The sequence below is a fragment of the Anabrus simplex genome, chromosome 14 (genome assembly GCF_040414725.1).
Source record: "Anabrus simplex isolate iqAnaSimp1 chromosome 14, ASM4041472v1, whole genome shotgun sequence".
Lineage (NCBI taxonomy): Eukaryota > Metazoa > Arthropoda > Insecta > Orthoptera > Tettigoniidae > Anabrus > Anabrus simplex.
Window position 1 is genome coordinate 96,783,910 of NC_090278.1, and position 22,181 is coordinate 96,806,090.

Genomic DNA, 22,181 nt, shown 5'->3' on the forward strand with positions numbered 1-22,181 from the left:
ACTCTAAATTAACCGATGAGAGACGCCCAGCTGAAAACAGGCCGTTCTGATGGAATTGGAGGGGCTCTGAGCCACAGCCGCTCTCACAGCAGCAATGTTCTCCGGTGAGCCGACCAGCTTGAGACGGGGCCATTTTCTCTCCATGATACTGCCTCCAGTTTCAGATTGGCTGGGCAGTCTATACACTGTCTGTCGGCAAGCATCCCACTACACTGCGTACCAAAATGAACACAAGACCTTTCCTGAGTCCGAGCGAAACTCTTTTCTTCCGCATAAAACAACACAGTCTTCACCTTCTGCTCATGCATCAACCTCTCTTTGTCCGCCATGTTGTATAACTGCAGGACGGTACGCATGCATAACATTTACTGCCATCTGTTGATTCATGTTGAAATAAGGTTTCTGTTCACAAAAGGACATGGTTCTCAGCCCAGATTTACACACTTTATAAACCATTTTCGATGTATGACATTTCATGTGCCACCCTCTATTATTACTGTATAGTGTATTGTATATCGGTGGTAAAGTGTCAGCCTGCAAATCCTAGTCGCATTTTTTAAGGGAGCATAAGAGTCCATGTTGTAAGCTGTCAGCATGTAAAAGATCTCTGGTAAAACTTAGCCACAGATCAGACCCTGTTATCGTATTTGACACACAGGCAGTCTCAGTCACATCAAATGCATGCACAAGTTGGGGTATTATTATTATTTTATTATTATTATTATTATTATTATTATTGTTCTGTTGTTTTTGATACAAATAAATAAAACCTTATGATATGAAGGTCTTGTTAAATCGGAGATGACTGTTTTCAATGTGCAGGTGTGGATCCTGACAGGCGACAAGGTGGAGACGGCAGTTAACATCTCCTTCTCATGTGGTCACTTCAAGAACGGCACTGAACAGCTCTACCTCACAGGCCACAACTCCTATGACTCGTGCGTCAAGTCTTTGAACATGTTCAGGTCAGTGACATTCTCTGTTCATCCACCCATCCTTTTGCTAAAACACGCAGTGAGCAGTCCATACAGCTCCCTTTTGATGGCATAGCTACAAAAGTTTAATTTTTTAATTACCTGCCGACCTTAAGTCGTCAAATAGATAGGCTCTCTCTTGATCAGTGTCAGTACTTCTCAGTGCCTGACTAGCTTGTTTCTGCTTCCCAGGAGGGCAGGCATCAACGGTCATTGAGGGGCTGTCTTAATGTGGGAAGTGTAGGAGTAAACACAGGTAAAGGGAAGAACAAAAACGTTAAAAGAAGAACAAAATTGGTATAAGTAATGGAAACAAACAAACAAGTGCAAATCAAGCCAGATACAGAAAGATAGGAACATTGAAAGAAAGACAAAATAGGATAAAGCAGGTCAGTCTGGAAGATGAGTGTTGAGCTTGCTGCCCTGGAGCAGAAACAAGCTCATCACATGTATGTGTTCTTTTCTTATCCTCACCCACCCCACTCTCTCTCTCTCAACCTGCATTATGTTTATCTTCTTCTCTCTATATATGATGTGATTTATAAAAGCCATCATTACCAACACAACTAGTCCGGACTTAGCATGTCATAAAGACAATGATATATTCCAGGGAGCGAGTACAGTCAGAGCGGCTGAAGCAGTTTGGTCTGATAGTCGATGGTCAGAGCCTGAAGCTGGCCTTGCAGGAAGCAGATCTGCTACGTGATGTGTGTCTGTCCTGCACGGCCGTCATTTGTTGCCGGATGTCTCCTCTTCAGAAATGTGAGGTGAGAAGATTTCTGTCACACAAGATGGCACGTTTATCCAAAAGACTTGTTACACAAACTGTACTGTTTTTGTGTTTCAGGTTGTTCAGTTGGTGAAAAACTCTGCTACAAAACCCATCACAGCCGCTATAGGAGATGGTGCCAACGACGTGTCTATGATTCAAGAAGCTCACGTTGGACTCGGTACGTGTGTCTCGTTTGGGTGCTTTTTGTGACATTTCTCAGATAAAACTTAATGAAACCATTAGTTTAAAAAATCACTGAACTGTGTGTTCAGATCTTTCTGTGCTGTCAAACAAAGAAGAGGTGCTCAATTCTTAACCCTTGTTTAAAACTGCCTAAGAGACTCCATCAGTTCTTTACCCCTATTCATGGAATGTTACAGCTGTTGCACTGTTTTCTGCCTTCATAACTTCAGCTTCCTGTTTATTCAGTCTGATTTACATGTAACTAAGATTTTATTCTGCAGTTCGAATAGCTTTCACCTCTAAGAACTCGTTCTTCTCTCAGGCATTAGCCATCATTCTCTAAATTCTTCTTATAGTTTAAAACTTTTTACCCTTTATTCTCAGGCACCTGATTTCCACGATTTCCTCCATTATTGAGCAAAAAAATTAAGAAAATCTAAAATGTAATGCAAATTATTCAACAGAATCAAATCGGATGTTCAACACTTCAGAAAAATATTACTACTTACTGATCTCTCTCTAAGAGTCTTAGCATTTTCCACCTCCAGACCCTGACCTTTCTTAGGAATCTGGTCACATTTTCACTTATATTAGTTTCAGTAACATCCTTGATTCACTAAAACTTTACTTTCATCACTAATCACTTTCATTGTCTGCGAAATATTGAGCTCGCTTTCAATATCTGCTGTACAAAATGATTAAAACATGAAACGGCTGATTGACAATAAAGTATGTTTGGACTTAAGCGCTTCTTTTGTTTCCTAAGCCTTTTTAAATTTACACCATGTTAGCACAAGCATTAGAGAAACTCTAAAACGTGAAGAAGTTGGAGAAAGACCCATAGATGACAGGTGACGACAGTTATTGCACTTGGATTGGAGTGAAAACAGACCAGATAGCTCTTCAAAGAGCTAGGTTTATTGAAGGAAAGCACACTTCACAAACAAAAATTGTTGTACTGTTTAGTACACATACCTCTTATCACTAACAAGCTTAGTGTAAGATGTAGAAGTCACATTTATTACTCATGTGGTCAGTAAATGTAAAACTTGTCTGTTCTGCACAGGTATAATGGGTAAGGAAGGCCGTCAAGCTGTCCGCTGCTCGGATTTCGCCTTTGCTCGTTTCCGATTCCTGCGCAAGGTCCTTCTGGTTCATGGCCATTGGTACTATGAACGTATCTCCACTCTAGTCCAATACTTCTTCTACAAGAACATAGTGTTCATCACTCCTCAAGTGTACTACGCTTTCTACAATGCTTACTCCACGCAGGTTGGTCTTTATTCATGTGACGTGTGATATAAGTACATCCTGTTGAGAGCCACCTAGAATTATGTCTCGGTTTGTTTGCTTGCAGCCGCTATACGACAGTTTGTTCCTGACCCTGTACAACGTGTTCTTCACATCACTCCCCATCTTAATCTATGGCCTCTTCGAGCAGAGTCATTCGGCAGAGACACTACTGAAATACCCACAGTTGTACAAGGACATTGCAGGCAATGTGCACATGACGTGGCGACATTTCATCCTCTGGATATCCTTTGGTAAATATCACTTGCATAACTTCTTTGTTCACAATAATTATACGAAGCAACAACCTTAATGTTTCAAAAATAAGACAAGAATGGAAGCCGTAGATTATGCCCTGTTGGCACCAATTCCTACAAAGGAGTTTGACATTAATTCAATATCACTGTAGTTTCTTATTGTTGAGCTTGTATCTAGCGTTCTTTGCATGCATTCCAAAAACTTTTTATTTAGTGTTTGATGAGCTTCTGTAAATGAAAGTTGCTTTCGAGATGACTTTGAGTCCAGAAGATGCTGCAAGAACTGTTCCACTAATTGATGATGAATGCTGTTACAAATGTGCTGGGAACATCATCCACAACTGTGCACCAAGCTATAAGGCGTTATCAAGAACACACCACCTTTTATAGATCGCGTGAATCAGGTTGTCTGAGGTCTACATCAACCAGGGATAGGTGTTAAGAGATCGCCACATCACAGCCATACAGGCTAAAGGTATCAATGAGAGGCCAATATTACCGAGTGGGCACTGAGAAGACGACTTAGAGAGGCAGATCTGTCTTACTGGCTCCCAGTTGACACAGCAGCATTGGACACAAGAACATGTCCTCTTCACTGATGAATCCAGGTTCAATCTCGGTTCTGCAGATGGAAGGGAGAGGGTGTGGGGACCTGGAGAGCTTTAGACCACCTATACCTTCTCAGCAAGAACATTCGACAGAGGAAGTTCCGTCACTGTATGGGAAAGCGGCACTTCTTATGCTTGAACTGAGCTGACGTCCATCAAAAATGGGGCACTAAATGCCTAAATCCATCATGACACTCCTCTGGTGCACGTCGATATTCCTACAGAAGACAGACTGGCCAACACTGAGCGTGTGTAGAACGTCAAGATTTTCATACCCTCACCAAGCTGCAGCAACTCTTCAAGAAATGGGTCATTATACCAAAAAATGATATCGCCACCTTACTTGCCAACGTGCAGAATAGCTGTCATTGCTTTACATGGTGGTGATAGTTGTCACTGAGTGTCCAGAGACGTTTTCAAGTGGTTGTGCACTTCGTTAGTGGTCAGGAGGGTTTGTTCAGAATTATATGAGCTCACTGTGATGGTGACAACAGCCACGGGGTTGTTGTATATCTCATTTAGTTTACAAAAGGAGTATATTTATTACCCCACATAAAGTGGTACTAATTGTATTGAATAGGTGGGGTAATAAATATACTCCTTTTGCAAACTAAGTGAGATCACCGTTTTCAATACGGAACAAAAATGAGAGTGATGGTTTGCGGTTCTGTCAAGAGGGGGTTACATTTTGTCAAGAATAGGTACATTTACATGTAATTCTGGAATAAAAATTGATGCGACTTGCAAAACTGATCTATCCTCTTCTTTATTCAAAATTTCCCGAGGTAGAGGCATGTATGCCCATGACTTATCGCCTCGCTCACAAGATTGTAACTACAGCGATTATACATTAGATATAGTCATACCTGGGAATAGTATTTATAAGTGGAGCGCACAGGAATATTCGTCCACGAGACCCTTCTTTCATACTGCACGTCATGGACAAAAATGTAGTTATGGTGATTCCTACCAATATTGAAATTTCATCATTTTTTGATTATCAAGCACAACCAGCTGGAAAGTTACTGCTCAGGTATGAAAAATGTGTTTAATGGATCACGTATTATTATTATTATTATTTAAAGAACAGTGTTTAAATGGCCTGCCAGGATGCAGAAAAGCATTTTAAAACAATTTTACAATTTGCTTTACGTTGCAGTGACACAGATAGGCGGCAATGGGATAGGAAAGTGGCCATGACCTCAAGTAAGGTCGTTATTGGACGGTTATATTCGTGGTGGCAGTCGCAGGCTTCATGTACGTCGCCTGGTATGAAAATGTGAAACCACGGAGAACCATCTTCAGGGCTGCCGACAGTGGGGTTTGAACCCTCTTATCTCCTGAATACAAGTGAATAGCTACGCGCAGCCACTTGGAAAGCATTTTAAATGCCCTGGGTTATATGATGAAAGAGAAGAAAGGGTTACTGACTACACAGTCCCTCTTTGGATCATGGTAGACCCCAACATCGTCGAGGTAGTCGCATTTTTAAAAGGCAGGAAAGAGTCCATGTCGTATGATCTCTGGTCAACATCTGCCATCTGGTAGAACATAAAATGGGACATTGTAAGTGACACATAGTGAGCCTAACTGGGATTGAATGGTAGCTCAGGGCTTGTTGTTGTTATCTAGATAGATTCAGTTCAAAGCTGAGACCATACAATTCTTGGAAGTCGACATTGTATGCAATTGTTTCTATTTCTCTTGACGTAATTCAGTGGGACTTACCATTGCCGTTGTTGTTCTGCAGGTCTGTGGCACTCTCTAGTCCTCTACTACGTACCACACATCGTTCTGAATACCAATCCTGTCATCATGTACGACAACAAGCCCATCGAACAGTGGGCATTTGGATCTCTCATCTTCCACAGCGTGGTTGTGGTCGCAAACCTCAAGGTAACACAAACATACAAGACATTAGTTGATGTGATATTCAAAAAGAAAGGAAAACCAGACAAAAACTATATAACTAATACTGTAAAGTTTAATTTAACAGAGGAGGTGTTTGCCTGTGTCATGTTACCAGTCAAACACTTATAAATACAAGATGCTGTGGATGTCTTCATACAATAAACTATCAAAACATTGTTTTAAAGGTGAGCAGAACCAATGGTAAACGAAGTTGACCGTCAGTTCCCTGGCACAGGAGCCATTGACATAATAAGAGAAGGATAGTGATAAAAATAGAATATGCTGTCTTTGTTCCAGCTGGTGCTACACAGTCGTTATTGGACGGTTATATTCCTGATGGCAGTCGCAGTCTCCATCGCAGGCTTCATGTACGTCGCCATCATGTACTGTTCCATCACTATGTAAGTTTCAGAATTTTTTTTTTCCAAGAGATATTAAATAACCTATTTTTCACTGAAGTACAGCTTCATCTGTAAGGTTTATTCGTAACTTAGTTTTATACCAGCAGTCAGCACTAAATACCTCAGTTGTGGAAGGTAAGAGAAGCAGAGAGAGATTCACTTTTAAATGATTTAAAGATGCAAGGTGTAGAACTACACGATGCCACAAGGATGTGCTTAGTTAATTTACAGAGGCTTGCAGACTGAACCCTACAAAGCATAACGGTATGTAATTGTGTAGATGTACCCTGTGGCTTCTTCAACCCATTCTACAGCATTAGACTTGCAATGCCAGTATTTTTTTTTTTTTTTTTTTTTTTGTAGAGGAGGAAAAGTTATTGAACAGTTTCAGAACTAACCCTTCAACATCAAAAGATAATTCTTTCAGGCATTTCTTTGCAGCATTGTGCATAAGGTGAGTCAGCCTTGCTGAGATTAGATTACAGGTTTTCCTGAATTTATGTTCACACGGTAATACTTACTATAATTTGGTGAGATTATATCAGTACCGAAGATGACTAAATTTTCCATTTTCACTCTCTTACAATACCACAAAGTTTAAATAAAATTCTGTCTGATATTTCATCAGATCAATTAGATGGATGGTCATTGTGTTTTAGACAGTGAAAATATACAGATCAAAAAACGCTTTGAATCATCCCTGTGTTGCTATCTTGGTCTGTCCTGTGCAGACTGGTAAGGCGACTCTTAAGGATGTTTGTAAACTGCAAGTACTCCCACGCTCAACTGGGAGGGAGTACTTCAATTGAAGTTGTAGCACTAATGTGGAAGCATTAGACGTGTAGCGAGAGTGTAGGATGGCATGACATGCGGTGTCGGTATGTGAGAGTGCTTACGTAATCACATTATGTCAAGAAGGACGGTCAACAAGGGCAGTTGCTCAACATGTGGGCCGTAATCAGAATGCTGTGGTTCGAATTTGGAAACGGTAGATAGGAACTGTTGATGAATGGCCTCGCACTGGTCGTCCAAGGGCTACAATTTCAGTCGATGACCGTTACCTTTCAGTTTTGGCTCAGAGGAACGTTCAACACAATGCGACCATGCTGAATAATGATCTGTGGGGGCCACCGGTTGCTGCATTCCAAATGAAACTCTGAGAAACAGGTTGCACAAGGCACGCTTCACTCACAACCCCCCACAGTGAGACCCAGATCTCAGACCTAGACATCATGGGGCACAGTACAGAAGACTCCATGTTAATTGTAAAGAGACCATTCAGCATAAAATCCTGTCGCAAAAGACTTGTTCCCGACAATCGTCAGCAACATGGTTAGAGGCATTTGGGTCAGGTTTACCTCTCGGTGTGCAACATGGTGATGTTTCCCTGATGTTTTAGGGTGGCATTAGTCAGGCAGGGCAATGCTACGGCTGTATGATACAGAAACGACATCCTCCAACCCGTAGCGACCCGGTGGCATTTTGGAGAATTTGTTTTAATGGACATATCCACAGTGCAGTTCTCGTTAATGACATTTTGTGATCAAGTTATTGCTCGATTAGAGTGTAGGACATGAGCCCTATCAAACATGTCTGAGATAAATTAAAGAAGACTGTTTATAGACTTCACAACCCAGCAATCATTGAGAAGTGGAACAATTTGGTCCAGCATTACCTTGATGAACTAGTGGACAGTATGCCAAAACAAATTCAGGCATAAAGGGGTCATGTTCCCCCAGTATTAAGGTACTGGTGAGTGCAATATTCAGTAACTCATATTAAGAAAGCAAAGCTGTATTTTTGTACATGCTCTCTCTCTCTCTTTTTTTTTTTGGCAAAAAATGCTGATCTGGTACCTCTGAATGTCTCTCGTTTGTGTGGTTTTTTAATTTTTAAATCAGGAACTCTTTGATTTGAGGCGATGCAAAACATTTTTTGATGTGTGTATTTTCTTACAATTCAGATTCTGTGTGTCAATACAGAAAATGCTGTAGTTTGTTAATCATATAAACGAGTTCCTACAGCACAGAGATCAAATACATGTTCTGCTGATGCCTCACTGCTACTGAAACTGGCTGTTAATTTTACAGTCTGAATCTATGTTGGCAGTCCTGAAACGTTAGTTCAGTCACTGTTATATATTCTTTTTTCTCAGGTATTAACAGAACTTCTGAAGGTTTACTAAGATTGCCCAAGACTGAACATCAAGATAATCATTTTGTCCATAGGCTTTTTTTTTTTTTTTTCACCACAGCTTGGCTTTTATTGAAAAACTAGTATTATAATTTATAATGTAACATGTTAAACTTCACTGAACGCTAATCATGGTGTGTTTAACCTTCCCAACTAGACTAAAGAAAAAAGTTTTCATTTCTTCTCCGATGTTTGCATATCACAGTTAGGCCTACTCTCCTTGTATCCCACAGCTTGTGCGTATGGGAAAGCTTAAACTAATGTACATACACCATCTCTTTACCAGATGGAATTCACAGAACCTTTTGAGACTGGAGATAATGACTTAGGCAAATATATATAGTTCTTCAGTTGAGCTTCAAATCTGTATTAAAACCTAAAATTGAACTTTAATTGAAATATTAAAATTATTCTTAAAAATGTTAAATTTTTTTCTTCACAGTTAAAAGTGAGAGCTGACAGTTCAAAAACCTCATCAGACCAAACTGATACCAAGGCATGACGTACATAAGATGAAGAAACATCTGAAATCTGCATCACCTCTTGTTATTTTCTTTCCCCTCAATTTGTTTTATGTTGCACCAACACAGATAGGTCTATTCAATGTAAGATAATATTTCCACCTAATCGATACCTTTCTTTTATTTTTGCCTTAGGCAATTTATAAAATCACTAAGAATAACAGGACATGTTTTGATCGCTTTGCGATCATCATCAGCTGCATACACAAAAGCTTAGATAAAACAGCATAAAGTATTTTAATTCATTTTAAAGTTTAACGTCTTTAACAACCGTCCCCCCCTCCCTTGTCACACACTACACCCCCCGCCCTCTCCGACCCATACGTCCTTTACTAACATTAGTTTTTAAAGTCAACAAAGATTTAACTATGTGATTGCTGTGCGCCCCTAACTGCACGGCCAACTCACCTGATCATCAACTCTTCACCAAGTGACTTTAAACTACACACTGCCTCTGAACTAAATATTATTTGGTAATTATCAGTTCAAAAGCCTTTCCCACATATCTCTAAATATAATTATATATTTCATTGAATTATTACCGAGCAAATGACTCACATAGCTGTCAGCTTGCATTCGGGAGATAGTAGGTTTGAACCCCACTGTCGGAAGCCCTGAAGATTGTTTTCGGTGGTTTCCCATTTTCACACCAGGCAAATGCTGGGGCTGTACCTTAATTAAGACCACGGCCACTTCCTTCCCACACCTAGCCCATTGTCCCAATAAAACCTACTGTATCTGGTGGTGCAATGTAAAGCAAATTGTAAAAAATTAAAGAAATAGTTATTAACTCCCAGGACTAAATCATATAATTCTGTGATGATCCATCCAAAAAATGTAAAGATATAGCCTTAATGTAACTTCTGGAAATGGTGTGTTGTAGGACCATGATGGATGGCAGTATGTACTTGGTCTACACCAAGCTGCTCATGTCTCCCATGTTCTGGTTCATGTCGATGTTACTCACTGTAATGTGCCTCATTCCTGATCTCTTTTGGACCACACTTCAGCGCTACCTACCGCTACTCTTCTCTTGGATTAAGGTGAGTGCACTTTTCACCATTATATCAAGTATTTGTATCGGACAAGGGAGCCAAACAGTGATGATTTTATTGAAGGAAGTCCTTCCTATCTGAGCACTTACTATTGTTATACTGCTCAAACCGTCAACAGCAGACCCCACTTCACTTGCGACAGTTCTGCTCTTTATACTGGCCCGCAGTGCATGCCTTATCATGGCTTCTGAATTAAGTGTTGAGAGCATATTTTAAGGTGGTGTAGACTTTTAAAGCACCAATCTGTTGGGAGAGTGAGAAGAGAACCTCCTGGAGTGCGAGTGCCAACATGTTATGTAATTAAGAACATTGTAAATAAATACAAAACTATAGTTTAGTGCTAAACAAAAGATGAGTTAGTCAAACAACTTCAGGATATTTGTGAAAGACTTCAGCGATCGACCTGAAATCTTCAAGGCAAGTCACTGAGCAAAAGGAGGTTTAATTTTCTTCTGTAAGGCAGGCAGTTAGAAACTGAAATTTAAGCCTTACAAAGTCATAAAAGTGCAAAGTTTAAGCCCACGAGATCCAGCGCTATAAAACATTGCAATTTCTTTCGTCCTTTTGTGAAAATTTTTTATTTCACTGTTAAGCTGTAAAGAATTGATGTTAGACTGAGCTCTTTGGATCCAATTTGTGTTTCTCTTGAACCTCTTGTGATACAGAATTTATAACTTTTCAAGTCAGACTGTCTAGTAAACATTGTTTTAAAAAGGAGATGTGTTAAAAATGTTTTGCTATTTTGATGAAGATATTTCTTTTTCTTTGTGTATTTTTGCCTGGTTAGCAACATCGATGAAATTTCATATTGTTCTATGTTGACTTGACAATTCTTGAATATTAATTCTAAAAGAATTTATATTTGTGGGTCCACCTTTCCATTACACAAAAGACAATAATACTACTAATAATTGGTAAATTTAATCATTAAAAAAAGTATGTTTCAATCCTATTTGGGTCATCCTCAGCCAACTATACACATTAGAAAGACATTTTAAATAGTTATAAAGCATATTGTGCTCACCAGGCAAATCAAGGAACTGTCTACTTTTCAGTCATATCATACCCTCTAACCAGTGTTTTGTGTTTTTCCAGAACAAACGTTGGAGACGCTGCTTCAAGACCATATACAACGTGAAGAGAGGCAAGATCAGTATTACCCGTCGCACTTCACCTAACAGCTGACATTAATGGTGAGTCCCTTCCTCATACTTGGAGTAGCCAAACCTCAATTCAAAAACAATAAAGGTGTTTTTTTAATCCACCTATTCAATACTTTTATTTTCACTTATAGTGGTTACATAAACAGACTATCAGTTAAATGGGACATGTTTCGCCCTCAATTTAGGGCATCTTCAGCCTAAAAACAATCTTAACCGAGCTCGATAGCTGCAGTCGCTTAAGTGCGGCCAGTATCCAGTATTCGGGAGATAGTAGGTTCGAACCCCCCTGTCGGCAGCCCTGAAAATGGTTTTCTGTGGTTCCCCATTTTCACACCAGGCAAATGCTGGGGCTGTACCTTAATTAAGGCCACGGCCCCTTCCTTCCCACTCCTAGCCCTTTCCCATCCCATTGTCGCCATAAGACCTATCTGTGTCTTCGGTGTGACATAAAGCAAAAAATAATCTTCAAGAGTACATCTAATGTTAAATATGGAAGCTAAAAGTTTAGCTAGTTACTAAAAATCGGAAAATCGGGACATAAAAACGTGAAAAATGATACATTATACAAACATGTTAACAATGATTAAACTATAATCTTGTCGGAGGCTAAAACTTCTTCCATTAAAATTCTAATTAAAATAGTTCATTTAAAATTGTTAGTGGAATATCAAAGTGATAATAACATAATGCCAACGACATGAGGGCGTGAACACAAGCACAAACATGAATGTCATAAATACAACATGTTCAAGGAACTGATGCTTCTGTTTCACCTTATGCTCACAAATTCATCAACACGCCCTCATGTCATTGGCATTATGTTATTATCACTTTGATATTCCACTAACAATTTTAAATGAACTATTTTAATTAGAATTTTAATGGAAGAAGTTTCAGCCTCCGACAAGATTATAGTTTAATCATTGTTAACATGTTTGTATAATGTATCATTTTTCACATTTTTATGCCCCGATTTTTAGTAACCAGCTAAACTTTTAGCTTCCATATTTAATATTAAATGTACTCTTGAAGATTGTTTTTAGGCTGAAGATGCCCTAAATTGAGGGCAAAACATGTCCCATTTAACTGATAGTCTGTTTATATAACCACTATAAGTGAAAATAAAAGTATTGAATAGGTGGATTAAAAAACACCTTTATTGTTTTTGAACTGTAAATTTTCAATACAGACCAAAATGAGATTTATAACATGTAATAAGTAGCCAAACCTTTCGACAAATACAATGTTATTACTTCCCACTCGTCCGGCTCCATGGCCAAGTGGTTAGCGTGCTGGCCTTTGGCCACAGAGATCCCGGGTTCGATTCCTGGCAGGTTCGGGAATTTTAACCATAATTGGTTAATTACCCTGGCATGGGGACAGGGTGTATATGTCATCTTCATCAAAATTTTATCCTCATCACGATGCGCAGGTCGCCTATGGGTGTAAAATCAAAAGACCTGCACCAGGCCTCTCCGGAGGCCACAGGACATTTCATTTTCACTTCCCACTCGTGTTGAAAATGAAGCTGGCCCCACACTTAGTCCCGGCCTGGTTCGAGGTCTACTCAGTCTACGTGAGAACAATTGAGGCTGTCAGCACATCAGTAGTCTGGTTTGTGGGTATGGTAACTGGCATGTAAGGTAGTGTTTGCGGCACATAATATGGTATGGTATACGGTGGTCAGACATTCAGTACATGTGTTAATAGTGAATTATTGGCTGTTTTGGTGTGGGATCAGCCGTGATTGTTTCGGCACACTTGTCCATAATACAGGGTGCATGTGGAATAGTCCGTTATCGCAATACAGACTTTATTCAGATATTTGACAGCAAACAAATATGGCGTTAATCTTCATCATCATCATAATTTACAAGAATGGTGCCTGCAAACTGCAGTACAGATGTCCTTACATTAAGATAACAGACATAGTAAGAAGCGGTAGTTACGAATTGCAGCACAATCCTTATTTTCAACCCACGTTTTGCAAAAGTTGCTTCAGCAAACAGAACAAACATATAGCTCATTGGAATACTTGTATTACGTTATACGGGGGGGAGTGGGTTACATTAATATTTATAAAGAAGCCACTGTATATTCGGCCATTGCACTCTAGACACTTTTCAGTTATGTATCTTTTTTCTCTATACGTAATGTGGACATGAAGTCATTCCTTGTCATAGGTGTGGCGGTGAACAGGTCCTTTTTTTCACGCAGTGGTAATGACATTCATCCAGTCAAAGGGTGTGTATATTAGGGTGAAATTTCTTGTTTTTTGTGATGATACTGAAGTCCTGATCACATGTTAGGTATGAATGCCACTGACTAAGAATTTATGGTAGATTTCTTCTGGTGTGAAGTCTAGATAACAACCATGAATTGACACAAAAAGGTCTTTTTTATATTACGATTTTGACTGCCACATTGATTTGAGTACATAATCAGTCTCTTTGTTTTGATGTTATTTTTAATGTACAGTAGGAGGCACAATCCAATCTCCATGAGGCCCCTGGATGCATCGCATTCACTACATACATATTTACATAGTAGCTTTGTATGTACATAAGTCGTGTACTCCACGCCAGAACGTCCACAATTGCCTCTTGTAGTAACAGACAGCCGGCCCTGTGGTGTAGGGGTAGCGTGCCTGCCACTTACCCAGAGGCCCCGGGTTCGATTCCCAGCCAGGTCAGGGATTTTTACCTGGACCTGAGGGCTGGTTTGAGGTCCACTCAGCCTACATGATTAGAATTGACGAGTTATCGGACGGTGAGATAGCAGCCCCATTCTAGAAAGCCAAGAATAACTGCAAAGAGGATTCGTCGTGCTGACCACATGACACCTCGTAATCTGCAGGCCTTCGGGCTGAGCAGCAGATGCTTGGTAGGCCAAGGCCCTTCAGAGCTGTAGTGCCATGGGGTTAGTCAGTTTACTTAGTAACATATACCTCTTGTTAGTACCGATGTTGGTAAAGTATTGGTAAAATGCAATAACAGTTGTATCGCCGTTTGCCGTTCTGAATTCTGAAGTATTCCTGTCAGTGCATTCTCCGCCTTACATTCATGCAACTCAGTTTCACGCCCCATTTAACCTTTCTCTTCTGCAGTGTTTGCTGTGTCAAGTTTGATTTCATAAAAGTCACATTTTCAGCAAGAATAACTTACGGGAGGATGAAATGACAGATGAAATCATTTATTAAAAATATCACCAAAAATATAGTATGAAACCAGATCACTATGCTCGGATTGATATAAATGATATAACTTTCTCAGACTATAAGGTCTGGTGACAGTTTTATTCATAATGGTTCTGATATGCTGGAAAACGTTTTATTAAGTTCTCTACTTGAACTGTCTTTTCCATTTGTGTTTAGCAGGGCATGTGCCTCTTATCTGTGGGTGAGGGGTGTTCCTTAACTTTTTTTTGTGAAAGAACCTTGTAAACCTGCCATCTATTATTTGCAAAATATTCTTAAAGAATACTTTACACACCTTAACTTCAAGTCCCTCTTCATTATGAAAATGGTATATTTGTGTTGTTCCTCGTCGCTTCTCAGTTGTACCAGGGGCATCATATGCACATGCCTTAGACACAACTTTCACCACAGCAAAAATATATACCGAATGCAGGTCGAAACTATTTAACATGTAGAAAGAGTCGAATAGATGTTGCTGATATTAAGGTAAAAAGTGTTGAAAATGTTCATTCTTATACAGGCATGCTCCAAGGGGGAGACGTTTCTTTGGAACAACATGTCCTTTAACCTTCATGTATTCTTTATGATCTCCCTCTGATGCATCCGTGATTGCTGTAGTTGGCTTAGTGTTATAACATATACCAGCTAGACTGGGCTCTTATAACATGATTACATAACTTGTCTGATGTAATAACTGCACACTGGTTGGATGGGCAAGATGTACATGGAAGTGCATGGTGCATATAAACAACATCTTGTGCTGTCACGTTATGCATCATGGCCACTGTAGGACATGATGGTAGGGTATGAAGAGATGTGTGTGAAATCACAATTTCCCCAAAATGTGGGTTAGGCCACTATTACACTGATAGCTGCAACTGAGAAGCCATGTGACAGTGAGATGGTGGCTGGTCACACTGACCACCATCTCCTTGAATCTGCAGTCCTTTGGGCAACAGCCGCTTGGTAGATCAAGGCCCATCAGCGATGTAATGTTCTATTAGCAAGTCCTCACTTCCTGTCACTGAGGAAGGCACAGCTACTGCTGATATTGTGTTTTGAGTTTGCAGGACAAAACAAGAATTTCTCCTCAATGTCTGACTTTCATTCAACCAACAATGATCCATTTGTGCTGTTGTGCCTCATCTTGGTGTGATCAGAGTTCGACATTTACCATTGTTGCAGTAGGCGTTGTGAAGGCTGACTGATTGGTGTAGTGGAGCTGAGAGGCAGATGTTTGACTGCTAGTGAAATGGGGTCATGTGGGAGTAGTGTGACAGTAGGCTCTCTTGGGTTTTGTTGGATAGCCATGACACATTTCAGTATTTTAGAGGGCTGATGTATGGGAACTCGCTTTACAAGCACAAGAAGGACCTGCTCCAACACTACCGCAAATAACAGCACTTTCGTTGCACACAGTACAAGTACTCCTGTCTTTCACCTCTTCTCATTAGTCAGTCTTGACAAAACTTTCTGCAATGATGGCAAGAAGTTAGCCACTCGCCAACCTACGATCTGCTCCAGCTGTGACAAATCTATGAAGTAATGATCCATTTGTCACGTACATGATGGTGGATCGTCTTGAATATTTTAGGCTTTGTGCTAAAACTGAGTCCCTCACTTTGTTCTTTTTGCAGGTATGAAACCTTTACTCTACAAACTACAGACACAAGAAGTACCGAGTAGCTGAGACAGAGCTTAATCCGTTTCCAGGCTCGGAAACGTGTCCGCTGGGAACAACTGTTTGGTTCCTTTCCTGACTGACTCCAAGGAGTGTAACACCCCTGGATTGGGACTGTGTTTTTTGTATATATATTTTATTTATTGAGTATGTACATATTGTAAATATGAAGTGACTGATGAAATACAAACTATTTTTAATTTTCATCTATTTCATTTTTTCATAACAGAGTTAAGTGATCCTTTCCCGCACAAATTTTGATACAGTATCTTGTTATCAACACTTTCCACATCAAGACCGAAGATCTCCATCACTATAGAGTTATAAGGACACCAGCAGGAGATACAAAGTATCTTACCACAGTGTACAGGGAGGTCGGAAACAACGTGAGCACTAGAGGGTTTATCATACTGATAAATAATTTGAAAAAATAATTCAATATCACGTCGTTATTTAATCAGCTGCTAAAGTTAGCAAATCAGATCGCTTTGTAGGCGAATTCAAATGGTTTTTGTGAGCTGTCTAAGACTAGCTTGAAAGCACCATGATGCAAGTGTAATGGAGCAAACAATTCTCCAACCCATGGGTAAATAATGGAAATATCAAGCTCGATGACTTGTGAGGTGTGTTTATGAAGTTGTTTATGTCATGTAGTTATGGACGGAATCTATTTAGTACAAATCGTGCTCTTATTATTTGTGTGTTGTATGCGAGGTTATGTTACGAGACATTTGCTGTATGTATATTAATAAGAGTTCGTTTAATGTAAGAACACTTCATTAATAGTATATAATTTATTATTAGCTGTATATATGATGTAGGAATCCAATGCAATGTTGTGCAACACACGGTAATATCCAGAACAACAAATCTTGTCACTAGAATTGTATAGAAAATTCCTTTCATTGTAAATAAGCTATTGGAGACACTAGAAATTACGAGAAAACATGTGTCATAGTCTTCTAGAAGCCTGGCCGGGCAGTCGTGAGTAGTGGAGTAGTGGAGTTCAGTTGTTTAGCGAGACTTGTAGTGGAAGTCGTTAGCCGAGTGTGTGAACCCATGTTGTGATTCTTTTGTGTTGGTAGTTGGTTGACATGCGAATGTTGCAGTCTTCTTCTCCTTCTTATTTGTAGCAGTCCAAGACGGCAGTTTATTAGTGCAAGGATCATTTGTAAATAAAACAATGTACACAATGTGTCTGTGTGCAGAACGCTGCGCAAAGCCCATATGAATTTGCCCACAAAGGATCTGATTGGCTAACTTCAGTAGGTGATAAAATGACAATGGCATGAAATATCTAAAAAAAAAAATTTCAAATGATTTATCAGTACCAACCCTCTCATGCTTATATACACGGTTCATGTTGTTGCCGACCAGTAGACATACTACATTATAAAATTTTAAAAGATTTAAAACAATATTTTTTTATCAAGACATTTATTGCTAGTTATAAAGATTCATTGGAAGTTGAAGAGAACTTCTTAATGCTAATAATGCCACATCTTTATATAAATTATTTCAAAAATGAAAACAATTTTGGAATGGTATTCCTGCCACCCACTAGCAGTCCCACGACTACAACGTTCTTTAAACTGTATGTGGTTTTGGAAAAGTCTGCACTTGCTTCATATTATTTCTTCTCTTGGTCGACTACTGTTGGCTGTTTCGAACACCATTGTGAGATTAATGATGAAGCCAACTCTTTGGACTTTATCGATGGCAATTATGTACACTCTTCTTGAACTACCATTTTGACCTACACAGTGGATTTCCCAATTATATATTCTGCTATCGTATGCGACAGTAGACGATAGATACCACCTGCGATTGTCTGGCCGAGGGTCTGGCGGCCGATACCAAACCAGGCAAACTAAGGGAAAACCAATAGCTGCGAACAGAGGAATTTTCCCCTAGAAGGTTGGATAAGATGAGACCTTTGTGTGGGAAATAACACATAAATTCATCAGCTGCTGCCTTGCAGTGAGAAAATCCTCTAGTTCGTTAGGCCTAGCAAGTCAGTACAGGAGTACAGTGCAATTGCTTTCAAAACGAAAACGAGCCTCAGAAAGAAACATATTCTAAATGTCGACAATACTTCAAGTACTCTTGGAACTATTGACGACATCATGTCCGATGTTCATTCAAGATGCACAAGAAGAACCGATCACAGAAACAAGCTTCGGATTGGAACTTTAAACATTATGACTCTAGCAGGAAAATGCAACAAAATCACAGATTTAATGAACCGTAGATATATTCACATCCTAGGGCTAAGTGAAACCAAATGGAAAGGTTGCAACACAAGAATGTTAGAGGATGGATATAAATTATACTGGAGTGGTAATCCTGCAGTGGCGAGGAATGGAGTTGGTTTTATACTCCATAAAGACATTGATAGTGTAACAGATGTCTCCTTCATCAATGAGAGATTAATCAAAGCTAAAATATGCCTAAATGGAGAAACTCAAACTGTCATCCAAGTTTATGCTCCCCATTAGGGTTGTAGCGATGACCAAAAAGCAAGCTTCCTAGAAAAACTAGAGGACATCGTTGATGAAGAGAACATAATGATAATTGGGGATTTTAATGCCCAGGTAGGAACTGATAGGTCAGATTATGAAGGCATTATTGGTCCATATGGACTTTGTAATAGAAATGAGGAGGGTGAACTTCTACTTGATCTACGTACACAAAACCAACTTCTGGTGAAGAACTCGTGGTTTCAGAAACCGGATAGCCACAAGATAACGAGATACAGCTGGGATGGTCAGTATAGATCAGTGATGGACCTTATCATCACAGATAGGTCAAGTGGAGAAAAGGTGCATGATGTAAAAGTGATACCTAGTGAGAGCCTTGATAGTGACCATAGACTCCTCATTGCAGACCTAAAAGTCACCAAACCTATTACTAAAGTAAACAAGAAGAAAAAAACCATGAATTAAAGACTGGAAATGGAAAGATGTGGAAGTCAAACAGCAGTTTCAAGAGGAAATCAGAGCTAAAATACCAGTAACAGACACAAAGAAAGGTAATGAAGAATGGAATGATTTTAAGGCAAGTCTGGTTGGTAGTGCAGATAAAATATGTGGAAGAACAAGCAGAAGAGTGAGAGAGAAAAGAACATCTTAGTGGAATGATAAAGTGAAATAAGCCATAATGAAAAGGAATAAAGCCAAAAAAACTTCTTGATGTGGCTAAGTCTGACAGAAGAATCAACAGTGACCAAATAGACAACAATAAATTGGAAGAGATGGCAAAGGAACATGGATACAGAAAGTTGGAAGTCAAGAGAATTGTACGGGAAGAAAAAGAGAAAAGTTGGAAAGAATTTACAACTAAACTGGAAGAAGACAGTAAAGGGAATATGAAAATGATTTATGGAATAGGAAAAAGTAAAAGATCTGATAAAGAAGTAATTACAGCTCTGGAGACAGTAGATGGGAATATAGTTCGCAATGTGAAAGATATCACGAATACAATGGGGTAGTATTTTGACAAGCTCCTAAATGGCTCTAAAGAGATCTCTGTTGAGGATGTAGGACAGGAAACAATGGAGGAAGATATCCCAATTACATGGACAGAAGTAGAGCAAGCTCTCCATAGGATGAGATGTGGTAAGTCAGCAGGAGCTGATGAAATTACAGCTGACATGATTAAAGCTGCTGGTCCACCAGGAATACAGTGGCTGTATAGAGTTCTCAGAACAATATGGAAGAATAACGAAATACCTGAAGATTGGACAAAAGGGGTCATAGTTCCTATCTTTAAGAAAGGGAGTAGAAGGAAAAGTGAAAATTACAGAGGCATTACCCTCCTATCACACGGCCTTAAAATTATGAAGAAGATCATTGAAGCCAGAGTATGGGATATACTAGAGCCTATCTTAGAAGAGGAACAACATGGCTTTAGGACTGGAAGACGCACAACAGATCTGATATTTGCTTTGAGGATGTTGGCAGAGAAAAACAGGGAAAGAGGAAAAGACCTAATTATTGTGTTTATGGACCTTGAAAAGGCATATGATAATGTTCCTAGATCAACTATTTGGAAAAGTCTTAGAAAACTTGGTGTACCGGAGTACCTTATTAGGAAGATTGTAAAAGCTGTGTCAGAATTGGTGATGGTCACTCTGAATGGTTCAATACAACCAAAGGAGTACAACAGTTCAACAGTGGAAAAGCACTTCCAAAGGAGACATGTGTTTTGAAACATATAGGCTACCTGCAATAATTTTGGAATAACCCGTTCTGGACCACTTTTGATAGTAACTTCGTGCCAAGATGCACAAAAGTTTTCAAATGCATTCTTAGTGTTTATCTTGGATTAAAAATATTTACTGTAAAATTTTGATATACTTTTACTGAAATTGGGCATCCCTGAAGTGTAGTTGTATATTTGTGTTTGAAAGTGGACAGTTAGGATCTTCAGAAACATATATGTTGAGTCCTTTATTGCTCTTACATTCTTCTTCTTCTTTCGTTTTGGCCGACTATTCACCACGTTAATTCGAATTCAGTTTCATCTGTTTTTGGGCTTTAATCCTCGACCAGTACTCCTCCAACCTTTCACTCTGCAATCTTCTCCTTTCTTCTGTCCACGGCACTTGGGTACAGGATCTAACTCTTGGCGGCCTTGATCCTGTTGCTGATTGCCGTTCCTTGTATTCCCAATTCGTCCAGGCCCTTCTTCACCTCCTGATACCAGCGCACTGTAGTTTTCTTGATCTCAAAAAATCTTATTATCTTATCCGCAGCATTCGTTATAAATAGGTCTGATAAGCCTGTTGTCATACTGTTTTGCCTGCCCTTTTCAATGGTTTTATGAACATTTAATAAAGAAGTGCGTTATGGTATGCCGCAGTTCGCAGTCAGAATTCATCCCTTCCTATGTCATCGTGCCGTCTGTTTGGTAAAAATACTATCCATATATTTACTTTGTTTTCCTGCATTTCTTGGTAGAAGGCAAGGGCAGTTCTTCTATATAGAACGGTTCTCTGACGATTATTATGCTTGTTGTTTAAAGGGGCCTAACATCTAGGTTATTGGTAGAGCCCTACACGGATGTGGATATCTGCGAAATTATTGTCGCGGCCACCAAATTAGGCGGGTCAGAGAAATTACGCTGTTGCCAAGGTTATGTAGCAACTGGCAAAGAAATGTCTAACTGAACACATCATTTCGGAGCGCGAGGCAAGTTGTTCTCTCTCAAGCTCCTGATGTTACTTCATACAATGTTTCGATACAAATTACACTACAAGCTTCAGAAAAGACTGCTGATTCCAGTGGTATAACTATTTTCCATATAGACCACTTCAAATAACTATTAAAAATAAAATCTTGAACGAGTAAATTTAAATCCGTAGAATCATGTATTGAAAATTTCAGAAAGTGGCCAAGTCTTTATTTCTTCAGCCAATAAAATTTTGTCTGCAGGAAAAATGTAAAAAATTGCCTGACTTATATTTTTTATCTGAAACATATTTCTGTGAGTCTTGCAATTTTCCTGGAAAATGGCCCGGAAAGCGATCATGTAAATGTCGCTGGCTGAGGCAGTTTGGGGCGCGTGCGCCAGCACAGGCTGCAGGTCTCCGTAAATACTTTCGGATTACATATAAATCCATATCAGTTTTATTACATTATAACTTTAAATATTTGAATACTGTATATTGTACTGAGTAATATGGAAAAAGAACTACTTTAAAGAATAGGTTAACATTAATTTACAATGAATTAAGAATCGGTTTCTAGCTTCAAGGTAGTCTAAGATTTCTTAGCCAATGTCATCACTCATCTCGCTATCTGTAGAGTTGTCATTTACACTGATGATGAACGGCTCCATTCTTTCGTCCCTTACTATTTTCCTTGGCCCAATCGTCTGTCTGAAGATTTTCTGCGCGATTGGAGCTCTTTTCCCAATCTGCAGCAGTCACAAAGCCGATGGCTTCTGACGTGAGTTTTTCTGCCTCCTTTATTT

The 22,181-nt window shown here is 39.4% G+C and overlaps 2 protein-coding genes across 9 annotated transcripts in view; one reads left to right on the forward strand and one right to left on the reverse strand.

Moving 5' to 3' along the window:
- The window catches only part of LOC136885533 (phospholipid-transporting ATPase IF), a 266,970-nt gene extending 250,555 nt beyond the window's left edge, over positions 1 to 16,415 (forward strand). For 3 of the 6 annotated variants that reach the window (XM_067158138.2, XM_067158139.2, XM_067158136.2), the window contains exons 14-23: positions 823 to 965; positions 1,585 to 1,741; positions 1,822 to 1,924; positions 2,996 to 3,201; positions 3,287 to 3,473; positions 5,835 to 5,980; positions 6,293 to 6,396; positions 9,994 to 10,153; positions 11,261 to 11,358; positions 16,162 to 16,415. In XM_067158138.2, coding sequence (XP_067014239.2) covers positions 823 to 965; positions 1,585 to 1,741; positions 1,822 to 1,924; positions 2,996 to 3,201; positions 3,287 to 3,473; positions 5,835 to 5,980; positions 6,293 to 6,396; positions 9,994 to 10,153; positions 11,261 to 11,350 — 1,296 coding nt within the window. In that variant the 3' untranslated portion in view covers positions 11,351 to 11,358; positions 16,162 to 16,415. Of the gene's footprint in view, positions 1 to 822; positions 966 to 1,584; positions 1,742 to 1,821; positions 1,925 to 2,995; positions 3,202 to 3,286; positions 3,474 to 5,834; positions 5,981 to 6,067; positions 6,253 to 6,292; positions 6,397 to 9,993; positions 10,154 to 11,260; positions 11,359 to 16,161 lie in introns of those variants that run through there. The other 3 variants (XM_067158137.2, XR_010861552.2, XM_067158140.2) reach the window with 3 other exon arrangements.
- Positions 1 to 22,181, reverse strand: part of LOC136885536 (2-oxoglutarate dehydrogenase complex component E1) — a 149,438-nt gene that overhangs the window by 106,458 nt on the left and 20,799 nt on the right. For all 3 annotated transcript variants that reach the window (XM_067158142.2, XM_067158144.2, XM_067158147.2), the window contains exon 4: positions 5,813 to 5,974. The gene's annotated coding sequence lies outside the window, so the exon portion shown is untranslated. The remainder of the gene's footprint in view (positions 1 to 5,812; positions 5,975 to 22,181) is intronic.